The sequence below is a fragment of the Oncorhynchus mykiss genome, chromosome 13, assembly GCF_013265735.2.
Source record: "Oncorhynchus mykiss isolate Arlee chromosome 13, USDA_OmykA_1.1, whole genome shotgun sequence".
NCBI lineage: Eukaryota > Metazoa > Chordata > Actinopteri > Salmoniformes > Salmonidae > Oncorhynchus > Oncorhynchus mykiss.
Genome location: NC_048577.1, coordinates 30,402,403 through 30,421,194, shown reverse-complemented (window position 1 = coordinate 30,421,194; position 18,792 = coordinate 30,402,403). Strand labels below are relative to the sequence as shown.

The 18,792-nt window shown below is 45.3% G+C and overlaps 1 protein-coding gene across 2 annotated transcripts in view; it reads left to right on the top strand.

The window, feature by feature from the left end:
* The window catches only part of LOC110486086 (EGF-containing fibulin-like extracellular matrix protein 1), a 40,058-nt gene that overhangs the window by 10,046 nt on the left and 11,220 nt on the right, over positions 1 to 18,792 (top strand). For both annotated transcript variants that reach the window (XM_021557430.2, XM_021557429.2), the window contains exons 3-5: positions 8,690 to 8,735; positions 9,158 to 9,433; positions 18,537 to 18,656. In XM_021557430.2, coding sequence (XP_021413105.1) covers positions 8,690 to 8,735; positions 9,158 to 9,433; positions 18,537 to 18,656 — 442 coding nt within the window. The remainder of the gene's footprint in view (positions 1 to 8,689; positions 8,736 to 9,157; positions 9,434 to 18,536; positions 18,657 to 18,792) is intronic.

Below are 18,792 nucleotides of genomic sequence, written 5' to 3'. Positions count from 1 at the left end.
AAATTTGGACATTTTACACAGAAAATATTTTTAATTTTATTTGGGGGGGGGGTTATTGCATTTTTTCACCGGTCCCTTAACATGTTTGCTCCATTAAAGAAGCATAGATGACAGAGAACTTAACCAATGTCAACTAGATTGAAGCATTCATTCTATAGATATATGGCATTCTTCTGGCGAGCAAGGGTTTATTTAGTCACATAATGACAGAAGAGAAGCTGTATGTATCTATAGATATGTTGACTAACAAATAGCCTACAAAAATGTTGGAAATTATAAGCAGAAACATACAGTGCCTTGCGAAAGTATTCGGCCCCCTTGAACTTTGCGACCTTTTGCCACATTTCAGGCTTCAAACATAAAGATATACAACTGTATTGTTTTGTGAAGAATCAACAACAAGTGGGACACAATCATGAAGTGGAACGACATTTATTGGATATTTCAAACTTTTTTAACAAATCAAAAACTGAAAAATTGGGCGTGCAAAATTATTTAGCCCCTTTACTTTCAGTGCAGCAAACTCTCTCCAGAAGTTCAGTGAGGATCTCTGAATGATCCAATGTTGACCTAAATGACTAATGATGATAAATACAATCCACCTGTGTGTAATCAAGTCTCCGTATAAATGCACCTGCACTGTGATAGTCTCAGAGGTCCGTTAAAAGCGCAGAGAGCATCATGAAGAACAAGGAACACACCAGGCAGGTTCGAGATACTGTTGTGAAGAAGTTTAAAGCCGGATTTGGATACAAAAATATTTCCCAAGCTTTAAACATCCCAAGGAGCACTGTGCAAGCGATAATATTGAAATGGAAGGAGTATCAGACCACTGCAAATCTACCAAGACCTGGCCGTCCCTCTAAACTTTCAGCTCATACAAGGAGAAGACTGATCAGAGATGCAGCCAAGAGGCCCATGATCACTCTGGATGAACTGCAGAGATCTACAGCTGAGGTGGGAGACTCTGTCCATAGAACAACAATCAGTCGTATATTGCACAAATCTGGCCTTTATGGAAGAGTGGCAAGAAGAAAGCCATTTCTTAAAGATATCCATAAAAAGTGTTGGTTAAAGTTTGTAACAAGTCACCTGGGAGACACACCAAACATGTGGAAGAAGGTGCTCTGGTCAGATGAAACCAAAATTGAACTTTTTGGCAACAATGCAAAACGTTATGTTTGGCGTAAAAGCAACACAGCTGAACACACCATCCCCACTGTCAAACATGGTGGTGGCAGCATCATGGTTTGGGCCTGCTTTTCTTCAGCAGGGACAGGGAAGATGGTTAAAATTGATGGGAAGATGGATGGAGCCAAATACAGGACCATTCTGGAAGAAAACCTGATGTAGTCTGCAAAAGACCTGAGACTGGGACGGAGATTTGTCTTCCAACAAGACAATGATCCAAAACATAAAGCAAAATCTACAATGGAATGGTTCAAAATTAAACATATCCAGGTGTTAGAATGGCCAAGTCAAAGTCCAGACCTGAATCCAATCGAGAATCTGTGGAAAGAACTGTAAACTGCTGTTCACAAATGCTCTCCATCCAACCTCACTGAGCTCGAGCTGTTTTGCAAGGAGGAATGGGAAAAAATGTCAGTCTCTCGATGTGCAAAACTGATAGAGACATACCCCAAGCGACTTACAGCTGTAATCGCAGCAAAAGGTGGCGCTACAAAGTATTAACTTAAGGGGGCTGAATAATTTTGCACGCCCAAGTTTTCAGTTTTTGATTTGTTAAAAAAGTTTGAAATATCCAATAAATGTCGTTCCACTTCATGATTGTGTCCCACTTGTTGTTGATTCTTCACAAAAAAATACAGTTTTATATCTTTATGTTTGAAGCCTGAAATGTCGCAAAAGGTCGCAAAGTTCAAGGGGGCCGAATACTTTCGCAAGGCACTGTATCTTAATCATACAAAAAAAAAGCATGCACCTCCTGTCAAAAAAATCTTTCTACCGTCTCTGGCTGTGGCCTACAGCAAAAACATTTCTATATTACGGGTTAGGGTCGGTTCCGGGCCTCCAGATTTTCACTTTATCACTTATAGTCGGGCGGTTGTGGATGGGTTATTGGTAATTGCGAGCGTGTGTGGGTGAACGAACAGCTGACCTGCTCACCCCCACCACGCGCGACAAGAAGTTCCCAAACTTTGTTCTCAGGACTCCAAGGGGTGCACGTTTTGTTTTTTGGCCTAGCACTACACAGCCTAATCAAAAAAGGATCTAATGAACAAGCTTTTATCATTTTAATCAGCTGTGTAGTGTTAGGGCAAAAGCCAAAATGTGCACCTGGGGACCGAGTTTGGGAAATGCTGTGCAAGGGCATTGTGGACAGGGATGGCAGATGTGGGTGTAAGCATCTGCCTCTGATACCCAAAGGTTGAAAGTTCAAATCCAATGATAGAAAGTTATTTTTGTTTTAAGCCTAACCAAAACGTTACCTTTTTCCTTAAACATTCAGAGTTAATGCCTAACCTTAAGATTTCAGAGTTAATGCCTAAACTTAACCTTAAAAACATCCAAATGTGACGTTTGCAACAACTTCGAAACTTGACATTTGAACAACATGGATGAACGTCTAATTCTCAGATATAGTTAAGTAAACTATGTTTGTTAAAGGTAGTTGAACATCTTCCAGTGTGAAGTAATTGGTAGCTTGGAAAACTACATTTTCAGAGTAGCTTCCTCAACACTGATTAAATGTCTTATCTACATAAAACAAATCACACAACTTTTAGTTTAGCTTCTCTGTGAGCAGCAAGTTCATTTAAACATACTTAATGTACTAAATATACTAAACTACATACAGTGCCTTGCGAAAGTATTCGGCCCCCTTGAACTTTGCGACCTTTTGCCACATTTCAGGCTTCAAACATAAAGATATAAAACTGTATTTTTTTTGTGAAGAATCAACAACAAGTGGGACACAATCATGAAGTGGAACGACATTTATTGGATATTTCAAACTTTTTTAACAAATCAAAAACTGAAAAATTGGGCGTGCAAAATTATTCAGCCCCCTTAAGTTAATACTTTGTAGCGCCACCTTTTGCTGCGATTACAGCTGTAAGTCGCTTGGGGTATGTCTCTATCAGTTTTGCACATCGAGAGACTGAAATTTTTCCCATTCCTCCTTGCAAAACAGCTCGAGCTCAGTGAGGTTGGATGGAGAGCATTTGTGAACAGCAGTTTTCAGTTCTTTCCACAGATTCTCGATTGGATTCAGGTCTGGACTTTGACTTGGCCATTCTAACACCTGGATATGTTTATTTTTGAACCATTCCATTGTAGATTTTGCTTTATGTTTTGGATCATTGTCTTGTTGGAAGACAAATCTCCGTCCCAGTCTCAGGTCTTTTGCAGACTCCATCAGGTTTTCTTCCAGAATGGTCCTGTATTTGGCTCCATCCATCTTCCCATCAATTTTAACCATCTTCCATGTCCCTGCTGAAGAAAAGCAGGCCCAAACCATGATGCTGCCACCACCATGTTTGACAGTGGGGATGGTGTGTTCAGGGTGATGAGCTGTGTTGCTTTTACGCCAAACATAACGTTTTGCATTGTTGCCAAAAAGTTCAATTTTGGTTTCATCTGACCAGAGCACCTTCTTCCACATGTTTGGTGTGTCTCCCAGGTGGCTTGTGGCAAACTTTAAATGACACTTTTTATGGATATCTTTAAGAAATGGCTTTCTTCTTGCCACTCTTCCATAAAGGCCAGATTTGTGCAATATACGACTGATTGTTGTCCTATGGACAGTCTCCCACCTCAGCTGTAGATCTCTGCAGTTCATCCAGAGTGATCATAGGCCTCTTGGCTGCATCTCTGATCAGTCTTCTTGTATGAGCTGAAAGTTTAGAGGGACGGCCAGGTCTTGGTAGATTTGCAGTGGTCTGATACTCCTTCCATTTCAATATTATCGCTTGCACAGTGCTCCTTGGGATGTTTAAAGCTTGGGGAATATTTTTGTATCCAAATCCGGCTTTAAACTTCTTCACAACAGTATCTCGGACCTGCCTGGTGTGTTCCTTGTTCTTCATGATGCTCTCTGCGCTTTTAGTGGACCTCTGAGACTATCACAGTGCAGGTGCATTTATACGGAGACTTGATTACACACAGGTGGATTGTATTTATCATCATTAGTCATTTACGTCAACATTGGATCATTCAGAGATCCTCACTGAACTTCTGGAGAGAGTTTGCTGCACTGAAAGTAAAGGGGCTGAATAATTTTGCACGCCCAATTTTTCAGTTTTTGATTTGTTAAAAAAGTTTGAAATATCCAATAAATGTCGTTCCACTTCATGATTGTGTCCCACATGTTGTTGATTCTTCACAAAAAAATACAGTTTTATATCTTTATGTTTGAAGCCTGAAATGTGGCAAAAGGTCGCAAAGTTCAAGGGGGCCGAATACTTTCGCAAGGCACTGTATATTAAATGTATTAATAACAGATACAAAAATAAATCCAATACAACTTGAAATGATTATCAGCTTGCTAAGGAAAAAATTAGCAAAGACCGAATATTTCCTACATCAAATCAAATGTATTTATATAGCCCTTCGTACATCAGCTGATATCTCAAAGTGCTGTACAGAAACCCAGCCTAAAACCCCAAACAGCAAGCAATGCAGGTGTAGAAGCAAGGTGGCTAGGAAAAACTCCCTAGAATGGCCAAAACCTAGGAAGAAACGCAGAGAGGAACCAGTCCTCTTCTGGCTGTGCCGGGTGGAGATTATAACAGAACATGGCCAAGATGTTCAAATGTTCATAAATGACCAGCATGGTCCAATAATAATAAGGCAGAACAGTTGAAACTGGAGCAGCAGCACGGCCAGGTGGACTGGGGACAGCAAGGAGTCATCATGTCAGGTAGTCCTGGGGCATAGTCCTAGGGCTCAGGTCCTCCGAGAGAGAGAAAGAGAGAATTAGAGAGAGCACACTTAAATTCACACAGGACACCGAATAGGACAGGAGAAGTACTCCAGATATAACAAACTGACCCTAGACAATGAGAGAAATGTGAACACTATGGGGATTTTAACCTTAGGATGTTTAACTAACAAATGTTCATGAAGTGATAACTGATAAGAAATTTGCTTTCAACCAATGGAAGTTAAAATAAAAATAAACCAATTTTTTTTTTAATTAAATAAAAATCAAACCCAGTTCAGAACTATTACCTTTGAGTGAACTTTGTTCTTCGTACAAGGCTTAATGACTGCATGCACTGACACAATCAGAAAACACAAACATTAAGATACTGAAAACAATTACTGTGGTCAGCTGTTAAAGTTGCCTTGATCTTGCTATGCTTCTTACTGAAACTGGCATGCTATATATTTTCAACAAGAAAACAATGATTCTACCTTGTGCAAATGCTATACAAAAAAAACTGGGACTAGCATAAACTGGGACTCAGGACTATTAAATCTAAATGTGTGGCCAACTGTTCCTAGAGAGCCACAGTATATGAGATATTTCTCCAGCCAAGCGACAACACAACTGATTCAAACTAATCAATCTGTGTTTCTGCTTGGTAACTGTTTGCTTCTAGAAAGAGAAGGAACAACACATGATCAAGATGAGCTAGCAGTTTAAAGAGCAGATTTTTGCAAAGATGAAATGTATAGCAGGCTACATTTATGAGAATACTACATGTATGAATTTGCTTACCTTATCAAGCTTGAAGATTACATTACACTCATTTATCACAGAAAAGTGTTATGAGTGAATGCACCACATGTAATTATGTGCGCTGAGAGTCGGGAAGCAAGTTCAGGGAGTGGGTAATTTAATCAATAAACAAAACATAATACAAAACAAGAAACATGAACAACGCACAGACATGATACTGAAACAGGAACAATGACACCTGGGGAAGGAACCAAAGGGTGTGACATATATAGGGCAGGTAATCAAGGAGGTGATTGAGTCCAGGTGAGTGTCATAATGAGCATAACGATGGTGACAGGTGTGCGGAGAGGGAGCACATGTGACAGTACTCCGACGCACGGCTCAAGAACGCAGGACTCCGACCAAGATGATGATCCCGGGGACCAAGATGATGATCCCGGGGATCAGGTGCGAACCAGTCACCACTGCGAAGGTGCTGGAACCTGTCGATCCAGCTGAGGCGCAGGAGCTTGGCAACCTAGAGTCCCGGAGAGAGAGCATACGTGACAGTACTCCCTCCCCGGCACGTTCAGCTTCAGCCGCAGGACTCCAAGTACAGGGATGATCCCAGGGATTAGGAGAGGACTGGTCGCCTCCGCTGAGGCGCAGAAACCTGATGAACCGGCTGAGGCGGGGGAGCCTGATGAGCCAGCTGAGACCTCCTCGGTTGCCCCGGTCGAGGCACGGGAGCCCGTCGAGGCACGGGAGCCCGTCGAGCCCGCTGAGGCATGGGAGCCCGTCGAGCCCGCTGAGGCATGGGAGCCCGTCGAGCCCGCTGAGGCAAGGGAGCCCGTCGAGCCCGCTGAGGCAAGGGAGCCCGTCGAGGCACGGGAGCCCGCCGAGGTACGGGAGCCCGCCGAGGCACGGGAGCCCGTCGAGCCCGCCGAGGCACGGGAGCCCGTCGGGCCCGCCGAGGCACGGGAGCCCGTCGGGCCCGCCGAGGCACGGGAAGCCGTCGAGCGCGTTGAGGCGGGGGAAGCCATCGAGCCCTTTGAGGCAGGGGAACCCGTCGAACCCACCGAGGCATGGGAATCTGACAAACCGGCTAAGGCCTCCCAGGTAGCTCCGGTTCTGACACCCGGACCCGACATCACCTCCAAAAAAATGTATCAATCCCTGATGCTTCACTTTGGTGAGGCGTCATTCTGTAACGATGTGCGCTGAGAGTCGGGAAGCAAGTTCAGGGAGTGAGTGAGTTACTCAATAAACAAAACATAATACAAAGCACAGTCATGAAACTGAAACAGGAACAATGACACCTGGGGAAGGAATCAAAGGGAGTGACATATATAGGGGAGGTAATCAAGAAGGTGATGGAGTCCAGGTGAGTGTCATAATCCACATAACGATGGTGACAGGTGTGCGCCATAACGAGCAGCCTGGTGATCTAGAGGCCGGACATGGAGCACATGTGACACCACAAACTTATTTGCAGGGTGTTGATGCATCCTCTTCCGACAGGACGGGTATGGGCAGGCCATCTTGGTATGGCCATCTTCAAAAGTTACGTTTTGCTCTGATCAAGTCAGTTCATATTGAGCTGGTCAAGTCAGCTCATATTGCTTGTTGCTACTTAAACTTAGCTGTTGTGCTAGCTAACATGGTACTGAACAGTGACGCTAGCATATTGACATTTGTTATTACAAGACAGCAAGTCTTTACCTAAAAATGTGTTTAGGCAAATCATTAGTTAGCTAGCTAGCTACCACATTAATTGTGTAAAAATGTGATAGCTACCTAGCTAAGCGCTAGCCACTAGCTGAGGACTAGCCAGTCTGTGGCACTGACAGTTTGCAACAACATGTGTTTCACTCTATCCCATAAAACTGCTAAACAGGCATCAATTAGCTAACATGATTTAAGTTTATTAGGATGTTTAATTAATAAATTAGACACTCACTGTACAACTTCGGTAGGTAGATCACTTGGTTTGCATTTCCAATAGATTTGTCTTCTCCCACCGACTGGTCATCAATGCTTACTGGTCTTGGAACTACTTCTGGTTTGCCACTAATAAATATTGTTGCCACAAGTTTGCCACATATTAAAATAGAATCTTGAGAGAATTGTTTGTCAGAAAAAAACTCAGGCGAACTGTTTGCCACTAGTGGCAATAAATATTATTGTTGCCTAAGGTTTGCTGCAGATTCACCACCAGTGGCCAACATTTGCAAAATTATGTCACACAATACTTAATTTGCAGCAAATTAGCCGCAAATTTATTTTTGTAATTGGCAGCACAAGCAAGAGCCAGTACTGAAGGACAATATACGTTTTTCAAAGTGGTATTTCATTCAAGTTAAGGATGGCGTCAATTACATTTTTTAATTCAGGAAATGAAAATCGTCATTGTAAGCAAATGGACAATTTGCATTTCATGAACTAAAATGTTAATTCACTTCCTGGATTGAAATGTGAGTTGACCCCAACCCTGACTCATGTACCAAGTGAACGTTAATGAAAATTAACAGAGGGCTTGGAATGGACACTGATGGGGTGGGATAGCATTGGCATGTCTCCAGTGGAGGATGTCTCCTTCTCGACAAATGACTGTAGTTGAAGTTGTTGTTGTTGGAGCTGATGAATTAGGGAGGTAATAACATGAGTCTGGACTCATGGAGACTGGAGACAACACATGCCCGTGCACACACAGTGGCAAGTCCCATGACTCAGAAGAGAGCAAGCGAGGAGAGCAGACATTCCACCCTGGATGGCGACAGACTAAACACATTGTTTTGGGGTGAATTAGGGAGACACAGGTGTTCTTCAGGCTGACTCCTTAATTGCTGTCTGCCTGATTTCCTCATATATAGGCTCAAAGTGGCATAACAAAGGAGCATAAGACTACATATTTAATGAGATGTAGACTGTAAAGCTTCAGAGATATGTGATACGTATTTTGTAGATCAATTAATCAATCGATTAATCAATCAATCCCTCAATCAATCAACAAACCAATCAATTGAGGACCAGATACTTATCCTCCCTTATTTCTATTCGCAGTGCACAGATGGCTATACATTTGACATGGAACGACAAGAATGCAAAGGTAAGAGGCGCTTATCAACACTTTGTCAAATGTCCTTGTACGTTTCTGACTTAATGAATAGATTGATTAGTAGATTAATTGAATAGCACTATAGAAGAGATACGATCAGTTCTAGCAGACACCGTACTGTACACATACCATACAGTATGTGTATACCAAGCATTTTGATGGTGGGGGTTTTCCTGGTACACTCATGCTGACTTGGTGGTGTTACACTCCGACCAGACCTGTGTTCAAATACTATTTGTTTTTTTCCAACCTGGAGTGACAGGTGGGTGGGATTAGCACTTTTGGGGCTATTCCACTGGTGTCATTGCGCCAGGCAAGCTCAATCAAGCGCAGCTTAAGTAGTTGAAAGAAAATAACCGTGGCTTACTATATGAACCCAGGTCTGTCTCTGAATGCAGTCCTCCCTTTTTCAGACATCAACGAGTGTACCACGGTGCCCGACGCCTGCAAGGGCGGCATGAGGTGCATCAACCATTTTGGAGGCTACTTCTGCCTGCCTCAGAATGCCCAGATCATCGTCAGTAATGGTGACGACGAGCCCACCGTGGCCCCTCTGGTGGAGGAACAGCGTCCTCTGGCACCCGCCCCTGCTCTGCCTGTCCGACGGGTCATCCAGAGCCCCTTCCAAAGCCAGGGCACCATGCAGTGTGCCACGGGGTTTGTGGTGGACGAGCTCAACTACTGCCGTGGTAAGAGTAAGCCCACGCAACTTAACTTGGGCGTGTTTATTAGGATTAGGGCACGCTATAGTAAAATACAAATACCCTGATTCGATATGGAAGTGTCCAGCATCATTTTAATCCTACATACAAAGATTCCATCACTCCCTGACGAATGTAATTTGAAGTATATAGGAATGGATCTGCCAAACAGTTTTTGATGAGAGGTTGATTCTTATAAGTGGACTGTAGTGCAGTGCAGTTATACAAACTCAGTACTAAGGCTACAGTACTCAGCATTGCAGGAGCCCCAATTTGAATGAGCAATCCCAGCAGGCAGATTTCCCTCTGGAGTACTACCGATGCTAGTTTATGAACAGATATTGAGGCAAAAGATAGCCATCACATATTGTCATTCAGTCAATTCAGGATTCATTCCAATTGGAATTCATTCAAATTGATTGCAGTCCCTTTTCAAGTTTAGAGCACTTTGTATGAAAACAGTTCTAGTGAAATTCCTTATTGGCACCGAAGATCTTACACTACATGTAGTCCTATTTTGTTAAGCCAATAACACCGTATATGAACAGTTTATGTGCTGTCTGCAGGTTATGAAGATGCATTGTGTTTGATCTGTAAAGTGGGGAACCACTTAACTTCCATTTACCCCTGCTCTCTTTCTTTGGATGATGGATTTGCAGCCGTCATTAAAGAATGTCCTCATTTGTCTCTGTGTGCATGTGCATGCGTGTGCATGCATGTGTGTGTGGGTGTGTGTGTGTGTACATGCGTGTGGGTGCGTCCTCCAATCTCCTGTTGGCAAACGGTGCAAGATTTTAGTCAAGTTGCAACATGCCAAATCCTGGCAGTAGAGGGAAACAATTGCTGTTACATAAACCATTGAATCAACATGGGGCGACAGCCAAGCCGAGCTCAGGGAAGGAAGGAGATGGTCGCCAACAACACATTCCTGAAACATATTTTTTTCTCATTTAATCATATTGTTTCTTTCATCAGAGGGACTGTCCTTAAGTTGGAGTTATTCACAAACTTAAGGCAGACAGATTAGTGGTATGTACTGTACAGTATTATACAGTGTCAGATACAAAATCAAAACGATGCAACATCTCCAAAGAAAATGGCTTTAGTCATTTGCATTGATACTTTTCCAGTTTGTCATCACAGTCAAAACATACACTGTTACCAAGAAAGGTTATTGCAGTGTCTTGTTCTTACAACTGGTAAACATTTGCCACATGCTGCCTGCGAGTCTGGTAACTAATGCTAATAAGACCGTGGCACTTAAACCATTAATAAAAGTTCCCAGGGCGGGATTTAACTCCAGCCTTAATTCTTTAATGTTTACAGATCTGGAAAGGTTTGAGCAGTGTAGTGGTATAGCTTCATCAAAATGCTTCCACCTTCCAGATAGGCAAACATTGAAGGGTTAGGGCCAAGAGGAAGGCATAGGGAGGGAATTAGCCGTGCTATTATTATGTTGCACTGCTGAAGAAAGCAGGGCTGTGTGCATTAGGACATACAGTAGCAAAAACGTTTTGCAATAGAAAACGAAAACAAGTATTTCTTATTGGGTAAGTTCAGATAGTACCTCTCCATTTCACTCTGTTTCCGAATGTTCTTTCCCACTACGTGCCTACTGAACACAGCCTAGGGATTCCTTTTCCAGGAAATGTGGGAATAAATAAACACTTTTGAATTGACCTCAGCATTTGATCTGTGGAGACAAACTTAAAATTAGTTCCTAAAAATGAGTGGCTGCTTCCAGTAAGATTGCTTTAGGTAACAATATTCCTAACTCAATTGTGACAATGTTACATGCAAGTTTATTTCTGACAAGTTAGCTCGTCTTCATCTTCATTTCCGTCCTGCACAGCTCAAAAGCCTGGAGAGGTCTGTGCCCCATTTGTGTTAGAAGTGGACTAGGTAAACCCTTAGGAACTGTAATCACTGATTTGTAACTGAAAATATCATGTGAAGGCAAGGTTTCCACCCTATTGCTTTCACCAATCCAACCTGGTCAGATTAGTGATTTGTAATTTCTCCCCAAGGAAGGAAGGACATATTTCTAAAGTATTGGAACAGAGCCTGAGTATTCTACTGTTCAATCATTACATTGACTGTAAGGTTGAATAGAAACTCATTATTGAAGCGCCAAAGAGGAGACAACCAGCAGACACTGACTAGAGCCATCCCACATCTCATCCACCTCAGACATGGACAGATAGGTCCACCAAAAAAGTAGTCACAACATCACTGCATGTGCTTACTTATGGGCTTTAGTCTTTAGCATTTGATTTGGTCTGTGGCATATTCTTTCAGAAGCTTAGTTCCCTTGTTTACTCTCTTTCGTCATTTCAAAGGAAGAGCTGTTGCCCTTCTCAAAACAGTAGTTTCTCATCCTGGATGTTTACATATTTGAAGTGGTGGGTGGGGGGGGGGGGGGGCTTCCCTCAGTAGTCCCCTTGCGATGAAGCATTTTGAACCTGACACCTTGACGGAATGAGAATATATAGGGGTGCTTGGCACAGCATTCTTGCAAAGACACAGGGATCTTTGTAAACCAAGCTTTTTGTATGAAATGTTCTGGGGGCGGGTGGGGGACAATATGTGCATGCACTCTGTAGTGCGGTCATATTTCAACGTTGTAGTTTTATCCAATTCTGGCAAGAAGTACTATATTTTAAGGTGTCATGTTCTTTGCACTCGTATTTCTGGCACAGTGTGTTAATTACACTTATGCTACATCAAACTCAAGTTTGATTTCAGGATTGGTTCACCTCTGTCAGCATGTCAACTTGTCACTGGTCTTAATTTCTAGGGAAAAAAGGTTGCAGGGTGACAGTATCGTCACTTTTTCCCCTCATATATGCTGAGTGGAGGCCAGCTTTGATCATTAGAGCTATTCACCTCCCAATCCCACCAGCCAAAAGCAGGGTCAGGCTTTGTTAACTGGAAGTGTGTGTGTGTGTGTGTGTGTGTGTGTGTGTGTGTGTGTGTGTGTGTGTGTGTGTGTGTGTGTGTGTGTGTGTGTGTGTGGTTGAAAGGGGAACTTGTTTCCACAGACTTCCAGCCTCCAGGATGACATAATTCTCACCTTGTGTCCATCACTGTCGTCACAAAATTAGTTACATCAGCAGGGTAAGAGTAGGCTGGTCTCAGATCTGTTTGTGCTGTCAATGACCATAGGATTTGGCAATAAATACAGCACAAACATATCTGGAATCAGGCTAGGGTATGAGAGGAACAGTGCGTTGAGCCTTTGAGCTTTCTGAACAGACTCAGTGTTCTCTCCCACACGTCTAACACCTCCAACTATTTATAAAGCCCTTTTTACATCAGCCAATGTCAAAAAGTGCTGTACAGAAACCCAGCCTAAAACCCCAAACAGCAAGCAATGCAGAAGTAGAAGCACGGTGGCTAGGAAAAACTCCCTAGAAAGGCCAGAAGCTAGGAAGGAACCTAGAGAGGAACCAGGCTCTGAGGGTTGGCCAGTCCTCTTTTGGCTGTGCTGATCTCCCCAGAAGAGGAGAGATCAGTGATTAAATCAATGGACAGATGAGACCAAGGCTGCTGAGGCACGGAAAGGGTTTCCCTGCTGGAGCGTGCCGGGGAAATTTGGTTTGGGCACATACGGAGCAGGTGTTGACGTAGCGGACGATGTGGTGCGCCAAGGTTGGCCACCAGTACTTAGCGGAGATGGATTAAATGGTGCGGGTGATACCTGGGTGTCCAGCGACAAGGGATGTGTACGCCCAGGTCAACAGCCAATCCCTTACCTCTTTGGGAATGTAGCTGTGCTCCGGAGGGCAGCTAGCAGGCGCGGGTTCCCTCTCCAGAGCCTGGCAGATGTCCACATCTACATCCCAAAGCACGAGGACAACGATTCGGATGGGCGGAGTGATATGTGCACTCAGGACAGGAACCTCTCCCGAATCGTGGAGACGGGACAGGGCATCGGTTTTGATGTTTTTTGAACCTGGGAGGTATGACAGGGTGAAATTGAATCTAGTGAAGAAAAGGGCCCACCTTACTTGGTGCGGGTTCAGCTGCCTCACTGTCCATATGTACTCCAGGTTCCAATGGTCGGTGAGGATGAGAAATGTGTTCTTGGAGACTGTTTTTTTTAAAAGTAGTATGCACATGTATACAACATTTTTGGGTTACCTTGGCGTTGTGACAGGACAGCCTCCACACCCACTTCTGAGATGTCCACCTCCACCACAAAGGGCAGCATAGGATCTCGGTGTTTCAGCAACGGGGCCAAGGTGAAACCCCCCTTCGGTCGGTGGAAGGCCTCATCGGCTGCAGGACTCCACACCAACTTGCGGGGGTCACCCTTGAGGAGAGAGGTGAGAGGAGAGGCGATGGAGCTGAAGTTCTTAATCAAGCGTCAGTAGAAGTTGGGAAACCCCAAAAAACGTTGTCCCTTTATGTTGGTTGGGACTGGCCCTGACCTTTCTGCCCGACCTTCCTTTCATCCATAACCACTCCTTGCGGGCTGATCCGGTATCCAAAGGAGACAGCGGCTTGATGGAACTGGTACTTCTCCGCTTTGACGTACAGGTTGTTCTACAGGATGCGTCCCAGGACTACCCGGACGTGGGCGTTGTGATCTTCCAAGTTGGCCGAGTAGATCAGGATGTCGTCAATTAACACGACCACCTGACGCCCAAGCATGTCCCCGAACACCTTGTTCACGAATGCCTAGAACACCGACGGAGCATTGGCTAATCCATAAACCATCACCAAGTACTCATAGTGCCCAGACATTGTGCTGCAGACCATTTTCCATTCATCCCCCTCCCGGATGTGGATCAGATTGTAGGCACGCCGCAGGTCCAGATTAGTAAAAAACAGGGCCCCGTGGAGCTGTTCGATGGCAGCCGGCACCAACAGGAGAGGGTAGAGGTACTTGGTGGTGATGGAATTGAGACCTCTGTAGTCGATGCACAGACCTAGACCTCCCTCTTTTCTTGGCCACGAAGAAGAAGCCTGCCGTCGCTGGGAAGTGGATGGGTGGATGAAACCCTGTAGAGAGCCTCCTGGATGTACTCCTCCAATAGCCTTGGTTTCAACCACCGACAGTGGGTAGACAGTGCACAGAGTCTGCTAGCAGGTCAATGGCACAGTCCCAGGGGCTACGAATAGGGAGAGAGGTAGCACAGGTCTTGGAGATATGTTGGCCTGGAGGGCAACCACAGGACTATCAACCAACATGGAATCACAGGGTAAAGGAAAGCAGGTCTTCCGACATCTGGGTGCCCAGGCGTTGATCTCCAACCTCGACCAGGAGATGGTGGGGTCGTGACGTTGGAGCCACGAGAGGCCGAGGATGACTTTGTGTACTGGTGCCTCGATGATGAGAAAGGGAAGGATTTCTCGGTGCAGGGGTCCCATGGTGATGATGAGTGGTGCTGTGATGTGATGTGTCTGATTGTCCCAGTTCCCAGTGGTTGACTATACAGTGCTTGAACCGGAAAAGGAGAGGAGAGGTGATGTTCAGGGAGGAGGCGAGGGCCTTGTCAAATCAAATCAAATGTTATTTGTCACATACACATGTTTGTGCTTCTAGTTCTGACCATACAGTAATATCTAACAAGTGATCTAACCTAACAATTTCACAACAACTACCTTATACACACAAGTGTAAAGGAATGAATAAGAATATGTACATAAAAATATATGAATGAGTGATGGCCGAACAGCATAGGCAAGATGCAGTAGATGGTATAGAGTACAGTATGAGGTCAGTAATGTAGGTTACGTAGACATTATATAAAGTGGCATTGTTTAAAGTGGTTAGTGATACATTTATTACATACATTTTTCCATTATTAAAGTGGCTAGAGTTGAGTCAGTATGTTGGCAGCAGCCACTCAATGTTAGTGATGGCTGTTTAACAGTCTGATGGCCTTGAGATAGAAGCTGTTTTTCAGTCTCTTGGTCCACGCTTTGATGCACCTGTACTGACCTCACCTTCTGGATGATAGCGGGGTGAACAGGCAGTGGCTCGGGGGGGTTGTTGTCCTTGATGATCTTTATGGCCTTCCTGTGACATTGGGTGGTGTAGGTGTTCTGGAGGGCAGGTAGTTTGCCCCCGGTGATGAGTTGTGCAGACCTCACTACCCTCTGGAGAGCCTTACGGTTGTGGGCGGAGCAGTTGCCGTACCAGGCGGTGATACAGCCCGACAGGATGCTCTCGATTGTTTATCTGTAAAAGTTTGTGAGTGTTTTGTGACAAGCCAAATTTCATCAGCCTCCTGAGGTTGAAGAGGCGCTGCTGCGCCTTCTTCACCCCGCTGTCTGTGTGGGTGGACCATTTCAGTTTGTCCGTGATGTGTACGCTGAGGAACTTAAAACTTTCCACCCTCTCCACTTACCGTCCCGTCGATGTGGATAGGGGGCTGCTCCCTCTGCTGTTTCCTGAAGTCCACGATCATCTCTTGTTTTGTTGACATGGGGGTGTGAGGTTATTTTCCTGACACCACACTCCGAGGGCCCTCGCCTCCTCCCTGTAGGCCGTCTCGTCGTTGTTGGTAATCAAGCCTACCACTGTAGTGTCGTCTGCAATGATATTCCCCATGGCACCGGAGTCCACTAGAGCTGTAAAGACAAAATGAGGGACAGCCAGCCAGTGAAATTGAAACCAGAACAGGTTTGGTGGAAAGTGATGACGATGGAATACTCACGCCTACCCCAGGAGACGGATGATCACGGTACTGTCCCTCTGCCCTTGTGGACCCCTGGTTGGGATCCACCGAAGCTGGTGCCCCTCCTGACCACAATAATGACAGAGCCCAAACTCTGCGTGGAGGTGTGTGGACCCTACATCCATGGGTTCAGGCTCTGTCTCAGGATGGCCAAATAAGGAAGGTAGGAGGCGATGGCGGTTTTGACTCTCCCGAAGAAGGTTATCCAGACGGATGGCCATCAGGATGACCGTATCCAAGGAGAGGTTGTCATATCGACACGCCAGCTCCTTCTGGAACTCTACGCACAGTCCTCTTATGAATAAGGTGCAGAGTACTGGCTCATTCCATCCGCTGGAGGCTGCCACAGTCCGGAAGGTGAGGGCGTACTCCGCAGCAGTCTGGGCACTCTGCCAGAGTTGGAGTAGGCGCTCACCTCCCTCTCTGCCCTCCGTTGGATGACCGAAGACCGCCCTGAACAGAGCCATGGACCTTTCATAGGAACCTTTCATAGGAACCCCTCACCTCTCTCCCAGACGACCGTAGCCCACTCCAACGCCCGTCCAGTCAACAAGGAAATGACTGTGGCAACCTTGGACCTCTCAGTGGTACGGGCTCCTGTCTAATGGGCGAAATAAAGGAGCACTGGAGTAGGAAGCCACGGCATTTAGACAAAGTTCCTTCATATTTGTACAGGCGGGACAATCGGGCATCGCTGACCTGGGTGGACTGCTGGATGGGCTGGGGACTGGCTCACTGGGACAGCTCGTGGTAGAGGGTCCTTCACTAGTTGGAGGTGATGCCCCTCGGATGATGTTGAGCCGTACCCAATTGCGCCAGTTGGTTGTGGGGTTGGTGGATTAGGTGTCCCTGTTCGCCGACTCTCTGTAGATGTCTGGATTTTCTGCTGTTTCCATTTGTTGAGGCACTATTCTGTAGCATATATGCAGGGAGTCAGGAAGCAAGTGCATTTGGTTAGTTTAAGAACGAAGACCATGAAGATATACAAAATAAGAATGGGAATGAAAAACTAAAACCTGTTACATGAGTTGACACTGGAGAGACGAAGCAGGTACGGGGAGTAACATTTAATAAATAACAGACACAGAACGAGACAGGAACAGCGTCAGCATACAGAAGACAATAACAATCGAAAGCTGCGGAGAAGCACCCCCGGTTCCATCGGCGGCGGAATCCACCCTGACGTCACCAACAAAACAAACAAAAAAAAAAAAGAAACTCATGGACCGGCTGGGCAAACAAGAACTGACGATCCAGCTGAGGCCCGACGTGGGATGGGCGCCATCCGAGCCAACCGGGGCCAAGAAACCTCTCGAGCCAGCAAGGGAGTGGAAGCCCGACGAGCTGGCTAGGCAACCCCGGTTCCATCGGTGGCGACCCAGAGCCGATGCCACCATACCAACCGGAACGCCAGTACTCCCCGATGCTTCGTATGTATGGCTGCTGCATTCTGTCACATGAGTTGACGCTGGAGAGACGAAGCAGGTACGGGGAGTAACATTTAATAAATAACGGACATAGAACGAGACAGGAACAGCGTCAGCATACAGAAAACAAAGACATAAACAATCAATGCAGCCACGGAGAACAGAGCTGGGGAACTGACAAATATAGGGGAAGAAATAAACAGGTGATAAATGAGTCCAGGTGGGTCCAATAACGCTGATGCGCGTGACGAGGGAAGGCAGGTGTGCGTGATGGATGGCAGGAGTGCGTGATGCAAGGCAATCTGGCGCCCTCAAGCGCCAGAGGGAGGGAAGAGCGGGAGCAGACGTGACAAAACCAATACAGCCTGAAGACTGAGGCTTCTGAGGGCTAGATAAAGGGGAAGTAATCAAGGTACTGATGAAGTCCAGGTGTGCATAATGATCAGGAGCAGGTGTGCGTAATGATGGTTGCCAGAAGTGCGTAATGTGGGTTGCCAGGACCAGTGGTTAGTAGACCGGCGACATTGAGCGCCGACGCGGGAGAGCGGGAGTAGGCGTGACAACTTTCCTGAGCATGTCTGTGTCAACCAAGGAGAATAAATCCATAGTGCCTTTGCATGGTAGGCACATATCATCAAACTTCTCATCAGGTCTTGCTTGGCTGATACCAAGCCTAATATTTTTTATCTTATCTCTCAACACATTTAGATGTGGAGAAAAGTTCAAATAAGTTTGCGGGGGTAGGATTTATCAGCCATCAATGGTCGAGAAGAGCAATCTCAAATTATTCTGGTTATTAGTGTTAGAAGTTTAAAAAATGAGCCCTTCTAGCATTTCTAATTGCCTTGTTATACAGTATGTGTCAAGTTGTTCTCTTAGAATATCATAATGGACCTGAAATTTTGACTTTTTCCACTTCCGCTCTGCCTTTCTGCAATTTTTCTTTTAATTTATTAGTCCCTCCTTGTCTTGCAGATGTGAACGAGTGTGAGGGGAGCAACCCCTGTCAGCACCAGTGCTACAACATCATGGGCTCCTTCATCTGCCAGTGTGAGCAGGGTTATGAGCTAGCCTCTAACCAAGCCTCCTGCCAAGGTACTGCAAGTCAATATTAGGAAGGTGTTCCTAATGTTTGGTAATCTCCGTGTATATTTATCAGTACCTTAATGTATACTGATACAATTTCACAATCCCCCCACTCACACCTAATATTTTCTTTCCTGAGAAGTTT